This window comes from Psammomys obesus, unplaced genomic scaffold (assembly GCF_907164565.1).
Source record: "Psammomys obesus unplaced genomic scaffold, mPsaObe1.curated_primary_1811, whole genome shotgun sequence".
NCBI classification, from domain to species: Eukaryota; Metazoa; Chordata; class Mammalia; order Rodentia; family Muridae; genus Psammomys; species Psammomys obesus.
In genome coordinates this window covers 17,506,043-17,529,595 of record NW_026591598.1, presented here as the reverse complement: position 1 = coordinate 17,529,595, position 23,553 = coordinate 17,506,043, and the positions used below count along the sequence as shown (strand labels likewise).

Here is a 23,553-nt window from a genome sequence, read left to right as displayed (position 1 = left end):
GATCTGCAGCAATAGCCACCTACCCCAACACCACCACACACACCCGGCCCCCACCCTTCCCCACCCCCACCAGGTATCCAATCATCTGTGTATTCTCCTATCCTGAAGGAAGCCTTACTGACCAGGTTGGGTGGTGCTGACCGGTGAAGCCTTGGGCTGTGCAGATGGCCGCCTTGGCCCATGGGGATACTATCCACCTGGCTCCTGAGCCCATCAGGCCTCACTTAAGAGGATGTTCCTCACGTGGAGGGCCCGTCCGGCTGGAGATGCCTTCAGAAATGGAAATGCAGTCCATTTGTTTGTGATTTACTCCCTGACCCTTAACGGGAACCCGATGGGACCAATAAAGGCTCCCAATGTGCCCAGTGCCCAGCCTCGGGAAGGCTGGAGCCCATCCAGTTCTCTGCAGGCAAAAGCCATCTCAAAGTGGAGCCAACTGCTCCACACCCTCCCCAGCCCCCCCCCCTCTGCGACTTCCTAAACTTTGGAAAGATGCCTCACTGTTCCCTGGGTCAGCCTGGGGCCACCTGCCTTTCCATGCTGAGGGCAGGATGCAGAGAATTCTGTTTCAGAGGCAGATGAAGGCCTCAAGGGGATGTAGAGCAGAGTGAGAGTATTCTGAGCACAAGGTAGGCAGAGAGAGGGGCCAGGATGGAGAAGAAAATCCAGCTTTCAATTTTCCTCAAGAGGAAAGTGAGTTCGCAAGAGACAGAATAATTTTCCAGCGTGCCGGCCATAAGTACAACCTCCTCGAGACGTGGTGAGTTATTAACGAGGAGAAAGAAAAGCAATTGTAAAACCTCTTTGCGTTTAGCAGAACTGCACAAAACCTTTTATTTCCAGGGGAATCTAATTAGAGGGCAGCAGTGCAGCTGGGGAGGGAGAGGAGCCTAGGTTGGGCTGTGAGGCCCCGGTTCCGCAGAACAGTGTGGAGCTATATTTCCATTCCCAGCACCACAGAGGGCTTGGGGGTTCGAGCTCTTGGTGCAAATTCTGCAGCTTGGCTTGGCCAGAAATACAGTATAGAAAATGGTTGCAAGTTCATGCCTATAATCCTAACATTTGGTAGGGATGGAAGGGTTGTCAAGAGTGCGAGACCAGATTGGGCTACACAGGTATTTTGGGCTTTGATCTTGTTTGTCCTGTATCCTAGACTGACTCGAACTTCCCACGCAACCAAAAATGCCTTTGAACTTCTGATCCTCCTGTTTCAGTCTGTGCGGTGCTGAGGACTGAACTCAGGGCCTCACCCATGCTAAGCAAGCACTCTACCAACTGAGCCACAACCCCAGGGCACAGAGTGAGCTTCAGGCCAGTGTGGGCACAGAGTGAGCACTTGCCTCAAAAAGGGAAATCAAGAACCCACCCCCTCCCTCCCAGAATCATAAGGAACACGGGTAGCCACTCCTGTGCCTGGCTGACCCATACCTGGTATTGCAGGGGAGGCTATCTCTTTCAGTCCCACCACACACAGCACCTACCATCATATGTGTCTGTGTCCAGGGTGCTTCATCCATTACCACCAAATGCAGACTCAGTGCACAGAGATCCAGTCCTTATCAGCTCCCCTCCAGGCCATTCACAGCCAACAGAAAGTGGTTCTGGGGCGGAGGAGAGGAGAGAGCTTAGAAGGAAAGCAGAGGCAGCAGTAGGAGCCAGAGAGTGCTCCACGGTCTCCCTAGCCTGTTTGATATCCTCACTTCACAAAGGGCGACAAAGTGACAGGAGGTCTGGGTTCACGTCCTGACTCTGCCACCCATAGCTGTGTGATCATGAGTAAGTCCCAGCCCTTCCTTGACCCTCATTCTTAAAATGAGCTTGACCTAGCCTCCCACAGGGACCTGACGCAGTTGGTACCCAGTGGGCATCTCAGGTGCCCAGTTTCAGTTTCGTCATCACACAGTTAGCCCCCAGCTCCCCAGCCGGTCATCTGAGCTCGGGCTCAGTTTGTCAAAGAGAACATTTTGTCCTTGTTCACAGTACCCAGAAGCAAGGGTAAGCCTTCTGAGAACCGGTATGTCTTCGGAGTTTACCACCTCCTGGTAGCTTAACACCACCGCCCTGTGATGGCTGGCCGCATTTGTGGAAGATGAGACTATTTACTTCAACAAGATTCGGCTCACTGAGCTCAGAGCAGTAACTGCTGCAGGTTATAAGTAACAGGTTCTATCTGTTGACCTGTCTATGCATCTGTGTATTTCTCTATCATCTATCATCTATCTATCTATCATCTATATTATCAAAAACCCATACACACAGAAACGGCATAGGCAGCAGAAGATTGGGTTTTGAAAACTCCACCATCGCCCTGTTTACAGAGCTGTTTGACTTCACTGAGAGAGTCCCCAGGTTAAGGGAGTTATTCCGCAGCCATGATGAAGATACTGTGTTTGCAGGGGGACAGGAGTGAATTGAACATCTGGATACAGATAGGGGATTGGATGGAGGGTCGGCATGTCGGTTTCCAGGGCTTAGGTCCTCAGCCCTCTTAGAGCAGTCAGCGGGGACCAGGCAGGCAGCCGGTGCCACATAAATCCATCTCTAATGAGATTCTTGTGCAAGGAGATGCTAACAGACCGCCCAACAATCGCTCCGGCTTAAAGAGCAAACTGCTGTTGGCATCTGCTGGGGCTTTGAAGTTAGGGCATCCATCTGGACATGAGAAGAAATCATTCATTTGTTCATTCATCCATCCATTCATTCATTCATTCCTGTAGGCCAGCTTCTCTCCTGGGCATCATGAGTAAGGCAACGAACAAACCAGAAATGAGTGTGTCATCAGTCTGTGGCAACATATACTCATGTGGGCACACCAAATCATTCAACCGCAGAGCTGTTCTGGGACACGTGCAGTGGCGGTCCTGACTTCAGCCTTTTAAAGGCCTCTCTTGATTGGGTGACAGCTCTTTACCCTGGAAGTGTCAGGGTTGCCTCTGACTGCAGAGCATAGCGGGGAAGACTGGGGGTGAAGAGAACGGACTTAAGTCAGGGCCTAGATGTGGAGGAGGGGTATGCCCAGAGGAGGCAGCCTGGAGTCTGGGGCCTGCGGGAAGCAGTCAGGAGGGCTGGGGACTGCCAAGAACCCAGTGAGGCAGTGGTTATGTCAGGCGGCAGGAGCAGGCTTGGAGAAGGACTCATGCATGCACGCACGCACGCACGCACGCACGCACGCTGCAACCACAGCAGATGACTTCCAGACTTTCCACCTTCGCAGTAGGGGAGGAGAGCTGTAAGTCTTCATGGCTCTTCCCTCTCTTCAGAGAGTCCCACCTTGTGTGTTGCTGGGATCGGTTCCCGCAGAACCCTGCCCTCGAGCGGTCCTCAAAGCTGCCAGTGACCAGCCTTCACAGGTCATACTTGGGATCTAGGCTGCGAATGCACATTGTTAGGCCCACCCGGTGACCCCCTGTGGGAAGCTTGGGAGGCATTGTTGTCCTACAGTACACTGACTGGGTATAGTCTTAGCTCTGAGGCCCTTTCCTGGCTTTGAACCCAGACCTTGCATCTTACCATCAGCTCAGGTCTCCTCACCTTTCTGAGTGTTTCCTGAGGAGTCCCGACTGCCCCATACATAAGGGAATGGAGGATTCTAACTGCTTTGTGAGCTCCTGGAGCATCTCGGGCCCAAGCTAATCCTTAATCAACAGCCATCTCCTTCTTCCCTCTGTCGTGCTGTTATGGACGGGCAGAACCCGTAAAAGGCAGCCAGCTGTTCAGCAGGCCCGTACTGGTCACTTTTGCAAATCAATTTCTGCAACTCTGAGAATGAGAATCCCCTACCCCGAGAGCATCAGAGAGGCCGGATGTTAGAATTCACACAAAGCACCCAGAGACTGTCTAGTCTACCCCCTTCTTGTCAGGAAGAGGCGGGAGCATTGCACCTGGTCCAGGTGACACAGTGTGTCAGAGCCAGCTGCCCACACCCTCCTGACTACTTTCCCTGATGTCACCCTTTGGGTCCTCACAGCCGGGCAGCTCCAGGGAAGCTTAGCCCAAGTTCCAGATTTATCGTTCTTTTCCAAGTATGGTGGTGTCATCAGGATGGGGTGGGACAGGGGTGACAGGGGCACCTGGCCAAGGGCACAGAAAGAAGTTCTGGGTCAGCCCTTGCCCTCAAGGCAAGTGATGGCTCCCACCCTCTAGGCTGCCCACCAGAGCCTCAGTGTCAGGCCCTGATTTCAGGCCAGTGTTTGCTCTGGACCACGCCTCGCAGGGCAGGGGCGTCTGCCTGCTGTAAGACGTAACCGTAATTAAGAAATAAGCCACTTCGCCCAGCGCCTTGGCAATCATTTGGCTAAGTAACTAGCATGGTCCAATGCCTCAGAAATCACCATTAGAGTACGCTCCTTATGGCCATAAAATTTCTCGTTTTCTGCCTCTTGCCAGCCTCCCCCACCATCTTCGCCTTGCTTTATTTACACATTCGTCCTCAAACAATGGCAATAAACTCTTTCCCAGAGTGTTGCAAATCAGAAATTTGTCCACATTTTTCCACCACCTTCCACTGCGGACCTGACCTGCTCTGCTTGGGAACAGCCTGGCCAGGCCAGCTGGAGTGGGCTGGGCAGCCTAGATTGATGGAGGGTCTTTAGACCCCAACCCCCCACCGGGGAAGAGGTTGCCCCAGGAGAGGGCAGGAGGGGAGGAGGCAGATGCTCTGGCCAGTGACCAGCCAGATGTAAGGGGCCTCATGGGGAAAGAGAGAGAGGAAGACACACACACACACACACACACACACACACAGAGGCAGAGACCCACACACAGAGATAGAGACACAGAGACAGATACAGAGACAGAAAGGAGGGAAGGAGGAGAAAGGAGAGGGGAAGGGAGGGGAGAGGAGGGGGAGCTTGGCTTACCTCTTCCCTTCTAAGAGAAGAAAGGGGCTTAGGAGACGGAAAAAGCAGAGCCGACCCCATACAGCTTGCGGAGGAAAAGCATCCCCCCCGACCCCCACGCAAGAAAGATGATTCTAGGTTGTCCTATGACCCATACACTGACACACCCCCAATTTAGTCAGACTCCTTCCCTAGGGTTGGAACTCCAACCCCTACTTAACTTATCTGTGGTCCTTTCTAGGGTGAGAGGCAGTTATGACAGCCAGCCCTACCCTGTGTTGAGTTCACACACTGTCTTGGGCTTTGAGGTAGAGTGATGAGTAAGCCCTGTACAGCCAGGGCGCCTTCCCAGGTTGGTCTTAGACACCTAGGAGAACCCCCTCTTCTTAAAGATGGGGGAGCGGGGCTCAGAGAGGTAGGTGAGACTCAACAGAGATCGCATGGCATGTTGGTGACATTTCAAGCTTCCTGTCTGGAGTTTTTATTTTATTTATTTATTTATTTATTTATTTTTAACCAGCCCAAAGGCTTTCTGGGAAACTTCCCAGGATGAGGCTCTGGTCCTCTTATCTGGGTGAGGGGCAGGGCTTCTGCAGTCACACACACACATTTGAGACACAGTCTTATGTAGCTCAGGCTGGCCTCCATGTGCTACATTGTATGCGTGTGCCAGTCCCTGGATCTGGAGTTACAGTCAGTTGTTAGCTTCTATGTGGGTGCTGGGATTCGAACCCAGGTCCTTTGCAAGAGTAGCCAGTGCTCCTAGGTGCTGAGCCACCTCTCCAGCCCTTCATCTTAGTTTTTTAAGTGAGACGTAGTAGTTGCCTTCATCTGTGGGGTGCCGGAGGCATTTCAGTGGACCCAAAGTATGTAGTTCACCCACCTACCCCCTCAAACACATGTCACTCCTTTGTGCTGGGGACAGTTACACTCCTGTGTCCTGGCCATTTAAAAATATCCCATCAGTCATCGTTACCGTTGTGCCCCACCACACACTGGCACGCTAGAAGTGTGTGTGGGTCTGTGTAAATCAGAAGGGGAGGATAAAGGAGGATTCATTTATGTGGCCATTTTTTTCAGTCATTCATTCAGTCATTCATCTACTCTTGTATTTGCTCTTTGCTTTTGGATTTTGTGTCAGACAAATCTTTGCCTCTGTGGCCCAGAGTAAGCTCTCTTTGTTGGTGGTGCTGGTGGTGATAGCAGCCTGATACAGTGGTTCATTCATTCATTCATCCACCGATTCATTCTTTGCTTAGCTTCCCTTGACACCTTCATCACTGATCTTTTTAGCAATGACCAGCCCAGCACTTGTGGCTGGAAGGAGGCAGACAGATCCCCCAGCCTGAGCCACCAGCTCTGGTTCCTCCCATTTCTCTGGAACCCTTGTCTGCTTTGGTTGCTCTGGCCTTGCCTTCTTAGAGAGGACTAAAGGCATGAGGTGGGTGTCCTGGGCTCTACTCTACCCGGCACTATCTGCTTGGCACTTGTTGCTCCCTCCGCTTGACACTAACAGTGACCTAAGTGAACCCTTATTCCAATAAGGCTTCACTTATTCCAGTCATTGGAATAACCCAAGGAAAGGCGGGGGTGTTGGCTCATTTGGGAGAGTCCTTGCCTGGCAAGCAGAGGGACTTGGGTTCAATCCCCAGAAACCACCACAACAGGGGGCTTGAGGCAGGCAAATCCCTAAGCCTGCTTGTTAAGAGTTCCAGGCCTATCAAAGACCCTACCTCAAACCAAAAATGAGGAACGACATCTAAGGGTGTCCTCTGACCCCCGTGTTTCCTCATGTCCCACCCCACCCATAGGAAGAGTATAATTTTTGGAGCTCAGCTCCAGTTAAGGTAGGCTCCCGCCTGTCTCCAAGGCACCCAGATTATTCCACACAGCGGCCACCCCTACCCACAGTCCATATTAGCCATGTGGGACAACAGGATAAAGAGAATGAGCTAGAAAGTTCCCCAGGACTTTGACCTTCCACCTTCAGGCAGATAAACCCTAGGTTTGAACTCTATACCCTGCCTCAGTGTCCTTGGCTCTGGTGTTTCCCACCCTGGACACCTGGCTTTTCTCCTACACATGACATATGCTTGGTTCCCAGCTCAGTCCAGAAGAAAGAAAAGATTACTGAATTCTGACCACACAATGCTGGTCCAGGCAGTACTACTTCCTTCTTCCTGGATCCGCCTCTTCCTGTTAGGGATGTATACATAGCGCCCCCTAGTGCCTAACAAAAGTACTGTGCTCTTAGCACAGGATTGTGTTCAAAATGCCCCACGCTGACCCCACATTTTATCATACAAATGATCATTCCAAGGCTCAGATTTTGAAAGTACAACCTAAAGGAGTTAGGCAGGGCTTCCTAGCTGAGGAAGAGTTTTGTTAAGTTGGAAGTTCAACTCCAGCTTTCCCTGAAAGGCTATGTTGGTTTTTTTGTTGTTGTTTTGTTTTGTTGGGGGGGGGGTTGGGAGAGTGAACCATCTAAAGACTGGGGCCTGCCCCTCAACAGTGGAGGAACCTCTAAGGTAACAAGTGTTCTGACAGTCTGGAGTCCTTCAGACCCGAGGGGGTGGGCGTTTACCCTCTGTCAGAGCAGAGTCTGCCTTGAGAAGTAGGAATAGCTCCTGCCGGATTGATTCACCACCTTCCTAGACAAGGGGTAAATAGGGCAGAGCTCCTGAGGTGGGCTGGACTCAGGCTGTGGAAAACCTCAGAGCAGAGTGTTGTAGTCATATCCTCCCTACCCCCCGCTCCAACTGGCCCTCTTGACTGTGGTCACGGGCAAATCCCTGAGACTCTAACCTCAACATAGACTCTTAGGTCGGTCATGTCTTAGGTCTTGGCTGAGAAACTGGGATTAATGAGGTCCCTGGAGACCCTGGACGTTTGGGTTCCACCATACCCCCACATAGGGTCGGGAGAGAAGGCAGCAGGGCCTGGGAATTGATGAAGACCCCTCTCTATGCAGAAAGACCCTTCAGTCACTTCTGAGCTCCAAGCCCCCTCCCTTCTCCCCAAACTGGTGGGTGCAGAGCCTGTGTGGGGCAAGGTGCATGGCCAAGTCCTGGCCACCAGGGCTCAGCGGAGATTGTGAGGGACAGTCCAGGGCGGGAGAGGGCAGACTTTCGCAGGACAGAGGCCTGGGACCTGAGGTTGAATTGCTTGGTGCTGGACTGAGGGCCCAAGAGGAACACGGGTAGAAGAGGAGGGCAGGAATTGGGGGTGCTTCATCTCCTGGCAGGAGTCCCCACGTCTCTGCATCTTGCGTGGGCCAGTTCCCACAAACCAGCCTAGTGTGTGCACACCTGGTGAGCTGGTTACAGCTGAGCACTCTGCACAGAGGGGGCGAAAGGATGGGAGGGCACCTGCCACTCTGAGGCCGGCGGCCCCCAGCTGAGCTGTAAATGACTTTTCCATTTGCTGAGGCCTGGGCGCAGGCCTGCTTGGTATTCAGGGACACCGGGCCCATACTCGCCAGCTCTCGGCTCTGCCCGAATTACTTGATTAAAACGCATATCAACTATTATGTGATTCGTTTCTCCACCGCAGCTCCACACCAGGGCCTATGTTAAACTGTAATAACTGGGATGGGAGGTGGAGGGAGAGAGGGGTGGGGCGCGGAGCAGGGGGGTGGGGGGACTTCTGTGATGGGGTGCAGGGTAGAGAGACCCTGTGCCTCTTGACTAATGTTGGCTTCCACTGCTTGGGGGCGAGGAGGCGCTGGAGGTGTGCACCTTCAAAAGCCACCACTGTCTGCGGAACCTCTCCAGCCAGGAAGAGGAGGGAAAGGCTGGGGAGGGGGCAGCAGCCACCATGACTTCAAGATCACAGGCTGCTCGAGAGAGCCGCCGTGGCGGGTGTCTACCGCCAGCCGCAGAGCCAGGCTCCTTGGCTTTTGTTCCTGCCTCGCTGCTCCATGGCTCCAGTGGGCACCTGCCAAGTGGGCCAACCTCATCTTCTGGCATTCCAACCAGTGAGAACAATGGCTTCGTGTTAGCAGGGTGAAGAGTCTGCAACCCTCCCACCCCCGTTCGTGGGGATGGGTGTTGCAGGGTGTCAGTCGTCGAAAGGTACTTAGGATCACTCTGCCAGGATACGGGCAAGCATTCGTGCCACTACCCTAAATACCTGATGTGTGCCAGGCACCATCCGTGTCACAGTCAAGAGTCTGCTGGCCTAGCAAGGCCGGAAGACCCATCCACAGACATGGCCATTGTCTGTGGAGACTAAGGCATCACTCCGTATTGGAGGATGAGTGATACGTGGAGGGACCAGAGGTCCACTTTGGGTGTTATTTCCCTCAGGACCTGTCTTTTGAGACAGAGTGTCTTATCAGAACCTAGTGTTCACCAATTAGACTGGGGTGGCTGGCCAGTTACTTCCAAGGACTCACTTGTTTCTGCATCCCCTGTGCTGAGATTTCGGGTCTCCACCTCTGGCCAGCTCTTTATGTGGTGGCTGGGGCTTGAACTCAGGTCCTCACACTTGTACAATGAGCACTTTGCCGACTGAGCTATTTCCCAGACCTTCGTCTCTGATTTCTGATGGGTTGAGATTTAAGAGCCCCCTCCCACCCCCCATGCAACGATGCTGAAAAGGTACCTGGCCTGGCTCAGGAAGCCTTGCTGGGAGGTCACCCGCTGGGAGGGGCTGTGCTGGATGAGCAGGCTCCATTCACAGCAAGGACATGGCTAGAGGCAGAGTCAGGAGAGGGCCCTTCGCATTCGCGTAGGAAATGATGAGTCTGATTGGGAGCCTCCTGTGTGGACACCCAAATAGGGGATGGTTACCAGCTTTACTGTTTCAGAGACTCCTTGGCATAGCCCAGCACTTGGTGATGGCTTCATGGGATGGGATGGGATAGGATGGGATGTAGAAAAAGACCCTAAAGAAGGCAGAAGTCGAGAGGCTGGTGGAGGTTATAGCCACCCCCAGAGACTTCCCATTCTGTCTGTCTCCCACTGTTAGCCTATGCTAGGCCATCCTGGGCTTTGATGAGCCCAGCATCTCTGGTCCCTTGCAGTCCTTGGGCTTCCCCAGCTTTTGCAGGTAACGTCATGGTCTCTATGTCTGCTGTCTGTCTGCCCTGTGTACCCTACAGTGCTTTCCACCCTGGACAGGAGCAATGTCTCCTTCATCAGCCTGGAAGCTCCCTAAGACAGATTGTTTCTCTCTTCATAAGATTGGAGGCCCCAACTTAGAGACCATTCTTCCTTGCTTGGAGTGGGCCTCCCACTCCTCTAAGTGGAGACAGGATTCGGGAACCCAGAGAGGGCTCCCTACTTTCCCTTCCCTTCGGGGGCATCTTCAGACCAGCAGTTGGTCCATGAGGCAATTGAGTCCACCAGCTGCAGGGAAAGTAGGAAGGCAGGGGTCACAGCTGGCCAGGAGCTGCTCCCCGATGCCCACCCCAACCCTGCTGATGATTTAATGAATGCTTCTCCATGTCTGCTTTCCCCACAATCCTCCTCCCCAGGCCCGATGCCCAGGCTCCAATCAATCCCAGCCTTCTTTGCCCAGAAGATTCAGCCACAGCCTGCAGGGATGCCAGCACCCTTAGTCTTGTCGATTAATTTAATTCAGAAGGTGAAGGATGATTTCTAGGGGTAGAAAGGGGGTGCCGGGAAGGTGGGGTACAATGAACTGAATCAAGGGCACTGAGGACTAAAGAAGCTCTTTGTGTTCCTTCTCAGGCCTCTCTGCTCCTCCCCTCTCCCATATTTCTCGCACCTTTCTACCATCATTAATAACGATGATCCTGTTGCATGCATTGTATTCCAAATCACTCTCCATCTACTTGGTTCCAACCCCAAAGCCTTCCGGGGGTATGGGGCACATAAATATATTTCATTCTCTCTTCCTAGTTGGGGAAACCATGGCCCCCAGAGAGGAAGTGACTTCTCCAAAGGCACATGCAAGTGCAAAACAGTGGCCTGAGTCTAGCCTTCAGGCCCTAGATGTACCAAAGTTGACCCAGGAGACCTCAAACACACAAACTGTCTCCAAGCTACATCCCTCCACGGCAAGGAAGAGGCTTACGGACTGTGCAGCCTCTTTCAAGTGACTGAATCTCTCCGTTTCTTACTTGGACTGTTTTTAAGAGACTCTGTAGCTCAGGCTTCACAGACTTGTCAAGTGAGGCTGCACAGAGCAGGCTGTGGGATTGGAGGTCTGCTCCGGGGGTGGGCCAGAGAGTGGAAAACTGAAGTCACACATAGGCTGTGGCCTTGATTTCTTAACTCTCTGGATCTTTGTGGGCAACAGGATAGACCTGTTCTCACTATCAGAGGGTTGTTATGGCAATGCTTCACCCCAGAGGACCAGCTCTCTCAAACAGCATAGGTCTGTGGACCCTGCTTTGCTGCTCTCCATTTGGGCTTGGGTTTGGTGTCTCTATAGATCCCTGATCACTAAGGATAAGGGACAGGGAGCCAGGGAGGAAGCCAAACCAGAAGTTTGTGGTCTGTCCAGAAAATCTGAAAAGCAGCGAGAAAAGGGTGAGGAAGGAGCATGAGGCTGGCCATGATAGAGCACCATGGGTTTCAGCCCACAGCAGGCAGGGTGGTCCCTGCTCAAGCTTTTGTTCCTGACCATTCTGATCTCAGCTAGTGTCTGAGCTCTGAGGGTCACCTGAAGGGACATTGCCTGGAGCTGCTCCTACCCTGCTCACTTCCTCCCCTGACCTAACTGCTCTCCTGGTCCCCATCAGGACACTGAGGCCATTGGTATGTCTGGCTCAGAGTCCCAGGTGTGCTGGGGAGAGGACCCCAGGGTGCCATGTATGCCCACCTTTCATGTTTTCACGGGGTGGTGGGCAGCTGGCAAGCTGTCTAGAAAAGAACAAGGGGAGAGTTGGCTCTGACCTTAGGTGTGCAGCCATTGGCTCTCTGGCTATGGAGCTTAGTGCAGTAATCAGACACAGCCTGGCAGTGGTCGCTAAGATACAGAGAGCAAAATACAGTGAACAAAATACAGTGATGGAGGGAACGGAGGAGCTGAGGAGGAAGCCAGCCCAAGCCAGGGCATTGGCCAAGACTCTTCCTCTCCCCGTGTGCCACCTGGTTCCTGGCAGTGGACGCAACCCTGTGGCAAAATGACCCCTTGTACCTTTTGATGCACAGGTTCTTTGCGCATGCTCTTCTGTCATCCCAGCACACTTTCCCCTCGACTCCAGATGATTTCTAAATTGCCGTATTTTTTTTCTTGTTATCACTGTGTTGTGAGTCGGGTGGAAGTCGTGGGAGCTGTTCATTGTGGGAAGTGCCTAGACTCTCATGTAACCAATCCCTGAGGCAGCTGATTGTGTGCTGGTGGGTCGGTCAGAGACCAGGGTGGAGGCTGCAGTGTGGACGCTTGCCCAGAGACTTTGCCCAGCCTGACTTTCTGTGATTCTGTTTCGCCATACTATGAGCAGGCAGCTTTTGAGGCTCTCTAGCTTGTCGCTGACTGAGCACCCTAGGCACAGAGTCTCACCTTGCCCACTGTGTGCTTGGCCCACTCAGGAGCATGGTAGGTGCTTTGTAAATGGTCTCTAAATGAATGAATGAGTGAATGAATGCATGAATGAATGAACAAAAAGTCCCAAGAATCCCAAAGATGGCATAGCAAAGGGAAGGAGAGAGAGGAACAGGGCTGGTACCCTCTCTCTTCCTGCTTCCTCCCAAGAGCTCTCATCTCTGAGACCTCTTCCTTGTGCTCTGCATTTCCCAGGGCCGCTGGGATTACAGTAAAGATCACCTGCTGGTGTCTACTCCACCAGGCCAGAGAACAGCTAGAAGCTTAGCACTGGTGCCGGTGCAGAGCCAGTTCTGTTCCCCAGGTCTTAGCCCCAACAGCTGGGACTCAGAGCTCAGCCCCTTCCCGAACAAGCCTGGCCCCTGCCTCCCTCCCGCCTCACCCGGGAGACCAAAGCCTTTACCTTGCATGCTTTTCCCAAAGGTGGAGCTGCTCCTTGCTTCCCGGCTTATGCTTTCCTACTTTTCTTAGAGACCGGCTTAGGCGCAGTGAAAACACAACCACACTCCTCCTGCCTCTGAGCTTATCATCCTTTGAGGATTTTTTAAATATTAATTTACATTTATTTATTTTGGGGGAGGTGCACCCACCACAGCATGCGCGTACTTTCGGGATGGGGTTATCTCCTTCCACCATGTGGCTTCCAGGGAATTGAACTCAGGATGGCAGGTTGCTGCAGCCTTTACATTCTCCCTACCCCCTGCCCCAACCCCTGCTCCCCCTCGAGCCGTCTCAATAGCCCCCTATCCTTTGAGTTTTGAGAGATGTATTTCATCAAGTCTTGGTCAGGGGCTTCCATGTCAGCATAGATACATCTAAATGCCCAGCTGGAGGGGACTGGCTTTAGCAGTGGACTACTTGGGGCAGAAAGCATTTACCCAGGCTCCTGGGCTGGACATGGAGGATAATCCTTCATGGCTAAGCCATGGTGGGCTCAGCAGCCGCCTTCCTGTGGGAGACACTGGACCCCCAGTGCAGTGTTCAGAGGAGGACACAGGCGTGACCTTGTGCCCACCATGTCACCCGGCTGTAGGGAACCGTCTGGACGAGGGCTCAGATGTGGAGTCAGAGCCTGACCTCCCGCTGAAGCGCAAGCAGCGGCGCAGTCGGACCACGTTCACTGCCGAGCAGCTGGAGGAACTGGAGAAGGCCTTCGAGAGGACCCACTACCCGGATATTTATACCCGAGAGGAGCTGGCGCAGAGGACCAAGCTCACGGAGGCGCGTGTCCAGGTGAGCAGAGCTGCAGCGCTCCGCTGGGGTCAGAGGGGGCGGAGGATGGGTGAGGGAGGATGGAAGGGTTCTGAGTCTAGTGCTTGCTCCATGGGCGATCCTGGAACCAAGCATACCCTAATGCATGCAGCCCCGAAGGGGCAGCCCGTGTCGGTAGGTCATGATTTACAGATTGACAGAGAGTTGGAGAGCCCAAAGGGGAGGAGGGAGACAGGGAGGGATGAGAAGAAAGAAGAAAAGGGAGAATGGGAACTCGAAGTGGGGGTCGGGGGTATTCAGAGAAGAGGGCAGGCACATAATCTCCAAATCTCCCATGAGGAGGGAAATTACCCAGCAGGCCTATCTTCCTCAGTCAGGGAATGAGTTTCCCATTGCTAGAAGAATGCAAGATGTGTTCTGGGTAATTTCAAACCATCGGGACTGGGAAGGCTCACCCAAGACCTTAAACACCGGAAGTACACGGTCCCTAATCAGAGGGCCCGTGACAGGGAAAAGAGTCCAAGCTGAGGTTCAGGCCCTTTCAGAGAAGGCGAGGGGGAAGGGTAGCCTGTTTCATCTGCCCCAGGCTGAGCCCTGTGGACCTCTCCTCCAGAAAGCACAGACTAGACTCATCTCTGCACCTACCTGGACAGGGCTAAGGCTGTGGAGGAGATGTGGGGGAGGGCAGGGTGATGGGATGAACCTCTTGCATGGCAACCTTGTCCTGGGCTGTCACCTTTAAGGACAGAGGAGGTGGGTCAGCAGAGGGGCCGCACCAAACCGTGACACCCCAAGAAGCGGCTCCCCTCGGCCACCCCACAGCTGCAAGCCACAGTGTTGAAGGTGACGGAGCCTCAGACTCAGGCATCAGGTTGGGATGGCCACTGCTCCAGCCCAAGTCACAGATACAGAAGCTAGGGCTCAGAAAAGTGGCCAGTGGGACACGGAGATAGACTGGCCTGGCTCACACCAAAGCCTAAGTTGTTCTTTCTGTGCCCAAGAGAAGGGAGATGACACAGGAGCTGGAGTTAGAAAGCAATAAGGGAAGTCCCAGAAGAAACTGGCCCCAAACCCTCCAGGAATCCGTGTACCTCCCTTCATCCTCCTTCCACTCTCCCACTGCCAAGGGGAAGAGGGTGGGTGTGGCAGCCGGCTAGCTCATCTCATCCCCTCCCTCCTGGTGATACTGGAGCCACAGACTGCCTTCTCTCTCTCCTTGATCCCTGCAGCTGTTGTCCCGGGATGCATTCCTCCCAACTCCCTCATTGCCTTGTCTGGCAGCCTCAAGGCTTCCCACCGCCAGGAGCCTGGCATCTCTTAGAAAATCTCCTGGCTGTCAGAACAGTGCTTTCATTGGCCCAGGGGACCAGGGAAACAGGTGTTGCTCAAGGCCCTAGGAGGAATGGAGGAGGCCAAGCCTTGACAAACCACAGAAAGGCCACCAGCCACAGATTCATTGGGCCCCTTTCTAACGGCTGCCTGTGAGCTCCCAGGGTAGGATAGAACAGAGGAAGAAACAACAAGAGAATTTTAAGAGTGGACAGAGCCTGACTGAAAAGCTGAAGAGCTAGCTCTAAGAGAGGTGTCTTGAAGCACCCAGATGCTTAGAGGCCTTGGAGGCAGGACTAGAGCTGACAGGGCATCCACTCGGGTCCAATAGAGACGTATGCAGGAGGAGGTCCTAGGTGGAGAGCCTGCATCCCTGACACCGACCAGCTGACCACCAGCAGCTCAGCTTCCTCTTTCAAAAGGAAGTTTGTACCAGGAGCTCAGGGTCAGAACTCAGTGGTCACCAGGACTCCTTTGGTTTCTGTGGTCACTAACAAAGCAGATGTCCAGGGAGGGCAAGAGACCACCGTCTATGGAACTGTTCAAACAAAAACACAATGTCCATGGGTTGGGGACCCTGGTGAGGGGTTACCACCGTGGGAGTGGGACAGGGACTCAAGGCCCTGGGTGCTGCTGTGACTCCCAACTCTGTGTGCCTTGTGACTTAGCCTCTACTTTGAAGACTGTGCTTTTGCGGGTCTCACCACCCTGCATCAGCTCATCTCAGTGTGTGGGTGAGTGGAGTGGTCTGGCAGGAGGTTGGAATCTGCCCCTAAATAATCCTCCCTGAACCCAGTGTTGTTTTCCATAACAGCAGGGTCTGCGTGCCTCTAGGGTTACAAGATTAAATGCAAAGCAACAAGATATTAGGGCCTGACTGATGTGTGAGCGTGTGGCTGAGAGGGTTGATTGCTTGCCAGCCATGCACAAGGCCCTTGGTTTGAGCCCTGGCACAACATAAATCGGGTGGCATACACCTATAATCTCAGGAGGAGGAAGGAAGATCACAAGCTTAACACCATCCCTGCCTACATATCAAGTTCGAAGCCAGCCTAGACTACATGAGACCTTGTCTTAAGAAGGAGAAGGAGGAGAAGGAGAAGAAGTTAGATGTTAATGAAATACACCTTTAATCCCAGCACTCAGTAGGCAGAGGCAGGAGTTGCTGTATGAGTTTAAGGCCAGCCTGGTCTACACAGGGAGTTCCAGGACAGTCACATAGAGAGACTTTTGTACCACCTTTGTTTCTTTCTTCATCCATCTAGTATTCATTTATTTAGTGAGCATTTATTGATCGCCTATGGGATGCTCCCCCTGCAGGGTACAGGGAATTCCTGGCCTCTGCCCAGGATGCCCTAAACATGATGGGAGGCTGAGAGCTACTCAGCCAGGAGCAGATAAACAGAATGATGGTTTACACAACGGAGGCCCAAGCAGGGCCTCCCTTGAAGGGGCAGGGGCTCACCTGCCCCATCTTAGAAGCAGAATGAGGGTGAAGACATAGAAGGGCTTTTATGGCCAGAAGTGCAGCAGGGTGAGTTCTCATGCCTAGTGTGTTTGTGTATCTGTGCATGCCCTATTCTAGCAGGGCCTGAGCTATGTGACCGGGCAGGGTCTCAGCTCCCACTTGGCACAGATGGTGCCAAGGCCCTCAGGAAGTTCCGTATGTGTGGTCTCCTCTTGGAGGGCTTCCTGGAGGAGCTGGAGCAAGGCTTGGAGACCCTGCCATGGGAAGAGCTCTGGAATGCGTGTCTGGCCGACTTCTCCAGGCCTTCCCTCACCCTGTCTGTCCTGTGGCCGTCACCTACTTCCTCTAGTTCTCAGTTCCTCATCTGTCCATCAGGGATCATTCTAAAACACCTCCCTGGGTAGTGGTGCTGAGGCCCCGCCTCTGACATTCCGTGCAGACCGCCCTGAACCCCACAATGGTGGGCTCTGCTTCTTAGAAGAAGACACTGACCAGCTGGGTGCTGCCTGCTCGGGGAACCACCCTATCCGTGCCTCAGCTCTCTGCAGGGAGCCAGGCTCAGCGTCTTCTCCCCTTCAGGTCTGGTTCAGTAACCGTCGCGCCCGCTGGCGCAAGCAGGCAGGCGCTAACCAGTTGGCTGCCTTCAACCACCTTCTGCCTGGAGGCTTCCCACCCACTGGCATGCCCACCCTGCCACCCTACCAGCTGCCGGACTCTACCTACCCCACCACCACCATCTCCCAAGGTGAGTGTCTGCTGTTAGAAAATGTCATCCTGTTGTTCTGACCTTGGAATGCCTGATCACTCAGGGGTGAAGAGTTAAGCCCCTCTCCCCCCACACCCTGGGCCACAATGGGCCTTTGAAGCCCCTCAAGGAAGGAAGAACCTTTGGGCACAGTTTTTCCAGTAGCTTCTAAGATGCCGAAGAAGGGGAATGCTGAGGGAGGGAGTGGACAGAGAGAGCCCAGGATACCCAACGGCCTTGGGAAGTTTCCTTTCCCAGTTTCCCCGAATGGCCCATCTTGCTCCCACCCCAGCATACATAGAAACCTCTTAAGAGCTGCTTCACAGGGCTGCCTCCTGAAGGGCCCAGAGCCTGGCATTCAGGAGGCTAAGGAGCCAGAGATACCTGACCATGATTCTCAATAAGAAATCAAGTCAGTGCCGAGGGCAGCAGGGACCCAGCCTCAGAGGGCTGTGCAGAACACAGCAGAGAAGAAATGCAGTGGCTAGAAGGAGAAACAACTGGACTTTGGTCATTTCAAACACGGTTTGCTCATTGGCCTCAACTATAAGCCAACCTGGCCGAACCTCAGTCTCCCCCAGCACACACAACCCCTCCGCCATAAGCTAGGACTCACTCAGCACGGCTGAAAGCACCTGGCAGGTACCCACAAAACGGTAATAAGACAAGTCTGGGTGGATTCTAGACCCCATCGGGTACAACTTACAATCGGTTTGCGTTTATTGAGCATCTACTGTATGCCCAACACCAAGCACCAAGACCTGTGTGCAGGTTGCCTGGAGGTCAACTTGGTGTCCGTCAAGTCCTGGTCAGGCTGTAGGGCTGCCTGTGAACCAGCTTGTCTCAACCCAAGTCACTTGAGAAGCTGGTCCCTTCCCTCCAGAGGGCACCACTGGGTGGAAGAGTTCCAAGGCTGCTTTGACCGCTTGCTGAGGACCTCTCTGGGTCTCTCCTCAGATGGCGGCAGCACAGTGCACAGGCCCCAGCCCCTTCCACCATCGACCATGCATCAGGGCGGGCTGGCTGCGGCCGCTGCAGCAGCTGACACCAGCTCTGCCTACGGAGCCCGCCACAGCTTCTCCAGCTACTCAGACAGCTTCATGAACCCCGGGGCCCCCTCCAACCACATGAACCCCGTCAGCAATGGCCTGTCTCCTCAGGTAGGTGGTCTCTTTGCTCCATTTGAGGTCTCATTGTCAGACTCCTGCTGGCTCAGAGGGGCTCAGGGTAACCCAGACTGTCTCCCTCCCACAGGGGAAAAGGGTCACTCAGGACTCAAGGGTCTCAGGAAGCCCCTGGCTGCCGGGGACCCGGAGACTGAGTGGGAATCAAATGCTGCTCTTCCTTCTGTTGCCTGTGTCTGTGACCATCTCCCTCTTGCTGCCAAGCAGGAGGTGGGAAACAGTTGTCATCCTCCCCAAATCAGCAGGGACTGATTGCAGGGCTCGCCTTCGGCCCAACAGCCATTCTGAGCTTGGATAACTGACCCAGGAGCCTGGAGCATAGGAACTCAGGTTCATTCCCGTGCAGTTGATGGCTTAGTCACTCCTGGCTCCATGGAGTCGTGGCCTTGGAGAAAGATAGAAAAATAGTACAAGGCTTGGAGTGGTCATGGGTGGGTTTGTTGAACAGACCTGTTGTTTTGGAATCTGAGCAATCTTGGGGAGCTGATGGTTTTGTTTCTGTCTCTCCCAAGGCCCCCTGAGAAAAGGAGTTTATTCTGCCTCCCACCTGCTGCTCCCTCTTCCTCTTGTCTGCAGGAGACAGGCTTGGCCTGGGAGGCAAACTGATCTGAACAGCTGTGTTGCACTGGGGTAGAGGGGAGGTCCAGGCTTTGGGGAGCTGGGGACTGAGAGCCTCCTTCTGCTTCTCGGGGTGGTGGTGGGGCAGTGTGCATCTAGGAACCTCAGCTTCTCCCATTTACAGGATCTGTTCCTAAGACCCTGTCCAGGAGCACTCGCCATGATCCGTGTGTGGCACAACCTGGTTCGGAATCGAGCCAAGCAGACATTGGTTTTCTTGTCCTCCTTTTGCTCTGGCAACATATTAATAATTAATATGACAAACCTGTTATCTAAAGAAAGAGAGCAAAGGTGGCACAGAGGAGCTGCCTCACTTGGTGGAGTTCTTGCCTTGTAAGCAGAAGGACCAAAGTTCAGATCCTCAGCCCCCACGGGAAAAGCCAACGGTGCTGGTGCACATCTGGAGTCCCAGCACTGGGGAGGCAGAGACAGGAGGATGGATCCCTGGAGCTTACTGGCCGGCCAGCCTGGTGGACTGGGAAAGATGTGTCAGAGAATAAGGGGGAAAGTGATTGAGGAAGGCACTCAACACCAGCGCCTGGCCTCTACCCATATGTGCACATTCATGAGCATGCACGCGCGCGCACACACACACACACACACACACACACACACACATGCACACACGCACGCACTCGGACGTACACACACACACTTGCACACATATGCACACATGATTTTGAGTGCTCTCAAGCCATATGCACAGCTCCTGGTAGAGATATAGAGACCTCGGAGGCCTCCAGGTCAAAGGTGATGCCATCAACTTGTCAGGACCTGTCAGTTTTGGGCTGGTTCTCACAAGACATCCTAACTCTCTTACTGGTACCTAACATCAGGTCAGCCTCTCTGAGGTTTGAGGTCATGATTTCTGTTGCATTGATGTCAGTGCTAGCTGGCTAGCCTGTGCTAACTTTCCAGCGCCATCACAAGGGAACAAAGAAGAGGGTTCTTCTCTCCAGGTGGGGTTCAGGGATGAGGTAAAGGTGAGGAGGGAAGCGCAGGGTGGAAAACCAACCTATTAAAGGGGAGATATCCCCTAGGGACTGGAGTCTGGGCAGGAAGTTCTGTTTTACTGCCTCTGCCTAGAAGTTCCTAGATTGAATCCAGAGCCTCTGTCCAGATGAGACCTGAGGTAGCTTCCACTGGCAGCCCATCCATCCTAGTCTTTGGGCTGAGAGGCTTCGAGGACTTGATGGATTGGCTGTCTTTGAGCCCTTTAGGTTCCCACCAAAGGTGTGAAGATAGATGGAGGGTCTGGACAGCAGCAGAAGGGACATGGACAGGAACAGCTTCAGGGGAGAGGTGAGGGCCAGCAGGTGTGTATGTGTGTGTGTGTGTGTGTGTGTGTGTGTGTGTGTGTGTGTGTGTCCCCACTGAGGGTGGCAAGGGTACTCTCTGAACATCAAGGGTTGAGTGAAGTCTGGTGCTAAGTCAGAAGTCTCAACATTTCAAAGCCACTGCTCAACTCAGGGTTCACTCTGCTCCTCACGGCTCTGGTGTCTTGGGAGGAAGCTGTAGGGGGAGAGGGGATGATTCATAATACAAGTTGACTCACCTTGTCCTCTGCACCCAATAAGAAACTCCCCTAAGCTTCATCTAAGCCCTGTAGGTGTGCCACTTGTGTTCAAGTAGGTTGGCACACTACTGCCAGGATCAGAGGTCTGGTCCCTGGCACCCGGAGAGTGTTAGCCTTGCAAGCTAAAAGGTGCTTTTGTTCTTCCAGAAGCTTCAGCTGGGAAATTTGGGGGTAGGAGCAGGCTGTGCATCTTGCTGGTAGTCCATGGTTGCCTGTGGGAAAAGAGATCTTTTCCCATGCTTTGACTAAGGCCCCTGTCTCCACCTGGTCTTGGAAATGGCTGCCTCTGAGTGTCAGGGACCCTTCCACACCGCCCCCCCACCCCCGAGAGGCCCGGCAGGATTCATAAGAAATCCCTTTGTTCCTTGAAGTTCTGCAAGGTTCCCATTCTGGAGGTGGCACCTCAGAGGACCAATGTACCTAGTGCGGGCCAGACACCAGGTGCTGTCCCTGCACTTGGCACAAATTAGTAAAAACAAGTGGGGAGCTTCTAAACACCTTTTAGTTTGCAAGGCTAACACTCTCCGGGTGACCTGGGGCACCGCCAAAGCAAGCAAGTCTGCAGTGACTGGACGATGCTTGCTGCTTTCCTGCGACAGAACCTGCTCTGGTTGTTACATTCATATTTCAACCCATGTATGAGTCAGGATTCAAATTCACACCTCAAGAACCCCAGATCCTAACATCTCAGCGGGATGGAGGGAAGGGTTCCCATGAGCCATATTGTGAGTTAAAAAAAGAAAAAAACAGAGGTCTAAAGGCCTCAGGTTGGAGGCTGCTGACAGAGAAAGCAAAATCAGTCAGAAACTTTTCCTTGAAGCTTGAAACCTTCAATGCCCCCACCCACCCATCTTACAGCCCCAGCCATTGAGTGCGTCACGTGAGACCTAGTCTGTCCTGAGTCCTTCCGATGAAGTGCTGGGAAAGGAAAGCCTATCCGGAGGAGACCTCAGCCTCGCTTCTGATGGCTCCTCTGCTTAAGACTTTGTTCCTGGCTGGGTACCGCTTACTTGAAAAAGGGACTTCAGAAAACAGCTCCTGAGAAACTGGGCATGGTGGTGAACACCTGTGATCCCACCCAGAACTTGGGAGGTGAGAGCGGGAGGGTCAGAAATTCAAGAGCATCCTTAGCTACTTAATGGGTTCAAAACCAGCCTAACACACTGTCTGGAAAAAGGAAAGGAAGGAAGGCAAGCGGGCGGGCAGCACTATACATGGGTAAGATGGATAGTTGCTTTTAGACCTTTCCAGGAACATCATGAAAGACCCATGGGACAAGGAAGATACTAGCCTGATGGAAGGGTCCCAATCCAATGGCAAAGCAGGACCCCTGGCCTTCAGATAAGCATGGCAGAGACATATTTCTTGTCTCAGGTGCCCTGGTGTAATGGCCAAAGCATAGCCCTCCCTTTTTGAGGTCCAGTGGGATGTAGAGACAGACATGCCGAGCTGCCAAATGTGTCCATTCAAGAACCCAAGCAAGGAGTCAGGAGCAGAGTTCTGCCAGTGACTTCAGGCTGCAGGCAGGGCAGACTTCTGAGATTTGGGAGTAGAAGAAGTCATTCCCTGGTGTTCCCTCCTCAGCCACTATTGTTACACTTGGGAGTGGAAACTGAGGTCTGGAGAGGGCCTGGTGTGGCTGAGAGTCTCGAAAAGTCACACTGCAGACCTTGAGTCAATGCTCTTGCTGCTGTGTCACAGAAGGGGCTGTGGTCAGAGGTCATTCTTGCTCCCTCCTCCCTCACCATCATCTTCATTGTATTCACAATTTTCCTCCCAAACAGTCTCTATGTGGGCCATTAAACACATGCCTGTGATCTCAGCAAGCTAAGCCTTTTTGTCTCTTCTTGGCTCTTTCTTCCTTTTCTTCCTGTGCTTATAATAGTCATATGGCAGCCTTATGGGCTGCGGTCAAGAGTGTGACTCAGAGGCAAAGCATTGCTGACCCCGCTCTCGGCCCTGGCTTTGACTCCTAGCAGTATAGGTGTAAACAAATGACTAAATCGGCGAACAATAATCACAGTGGCCATCAAACACAAAGTCAGTGCTGAAGGCAGGCCAGGCATAGCAGCCGGATGGCACCTGCTCCATTCCCTAGAATTACAGCAGTTGTCTTACAACCCCCATTCTACAGATGGGAAGACTATTTCCCCAGGGCCATCCATCCATCCATCCATCCATCCATCCATCCATCCATCCATCTACCCATCCACCCACCTACTTACCAACTCATCTATCTAGCCATCCTCCCTCAACCCCATTTATCCATTCATCAATGTATCCATCCATCCAACCAGCCACACATCTGTCCATCCTCTCATTTATCCACTTATCCAGCCAGCCAGCCATTCACCCATCTACCAAGTCCATCTATCTACTCATTCATCTGTCTATCAACAGACCCATTCTGCCATCAATCCACTCATGTATACATCCACATATCTGTACATCTACCCACCTGCCTGCCCACCCATTTAGCCTCTCATTCATCCATTCATCCTCCTATGCACCCACCTGCCCATTCATCCACTGTCTATCCCCCTAAGCAATCAGCCATCCCACAGTTTAACCATCTATCTATCTATCCACCTGTCCACTCTCCCATTCTTTGTCCCTCCCATTTATTCATTCTAGGCCATCAATGTATTCACCCATATACCTCTACATTCCTCCCATTTATTCATATATCCATCGAACCACCTATTTATTCAATGTAAATTTCCATCTATCTATCTATCTATCTTTCATCTATCCTATCTATCCATCCACCCACATACCTATATATACTCCCATTTATTCATATATCCATCCAACTATCTATTTACTCAGTATACCTGTCTGTCCATCCATCCACCCACCCACCCATCCATCCATCCATCCATCCATCCACCCCATGAACTCTGTCAGTCTCTGGCAGGTTCTAGAAACTTTCAGAGCTGGGGTTGGAACAGTCTGCCCACAGCCCACCTTGCTATTGTGTTGTAGCTGCCTTATGGGGCTGGTATGAATGTCTGTTTAAGAGAGATTGCTATGATGGTCCAAGGAAGTTGAGGTCCAAGGCCACA

The 23,553-nt window shown here is 53.0% G+C and overlaps 1 protein-coding gene and 1 long non-coding RNA gene across 3 annotated transcripts in view; one reads left to right on the top strand and one right to left on the bottom strand.

Annotated features, from left to right (window-relative positions):
- Nucleotides 1-23,553, top strand: part of Pax7 (paired box 7) — a 95,350-nt gene that overhangs the window by 35,577 nt on the left and 36,220 nt on the right. For both annotated transcript variants that reach the window (XM_055611507.1, XM_055611506.1), the window contains exons 5-7: nt 13,390-13,589; nt 16,945-17,110; nt 18,068-18,270. In XM_055611507.1, the coding sequence (XP_055467482.1) occupies nt 13,390-13,589; nt 16,945-17,110; nt 18,068-18,270 (569 nt within the window). The remainder of the gene's footprint in view (nt 1-13,389; nt 13,590-16,944; nt 17,111-18,067; nt 18,271-23,553) is intronic.
- Nucleotides 1,492-12,037, bottom strand: LOC129679989 (uncharacterized). Its single transcript, XR_008720604.1, has 3 exons — nt 11,949-12,037; nt 9,444-9,600; nt 1,492-1,601 (listed from the first exon to the last, which is right to left on the bottom strand). It is a non-coding gene; the product is annotated as an uncharacterized LOC129679989 (long non-coding RNA).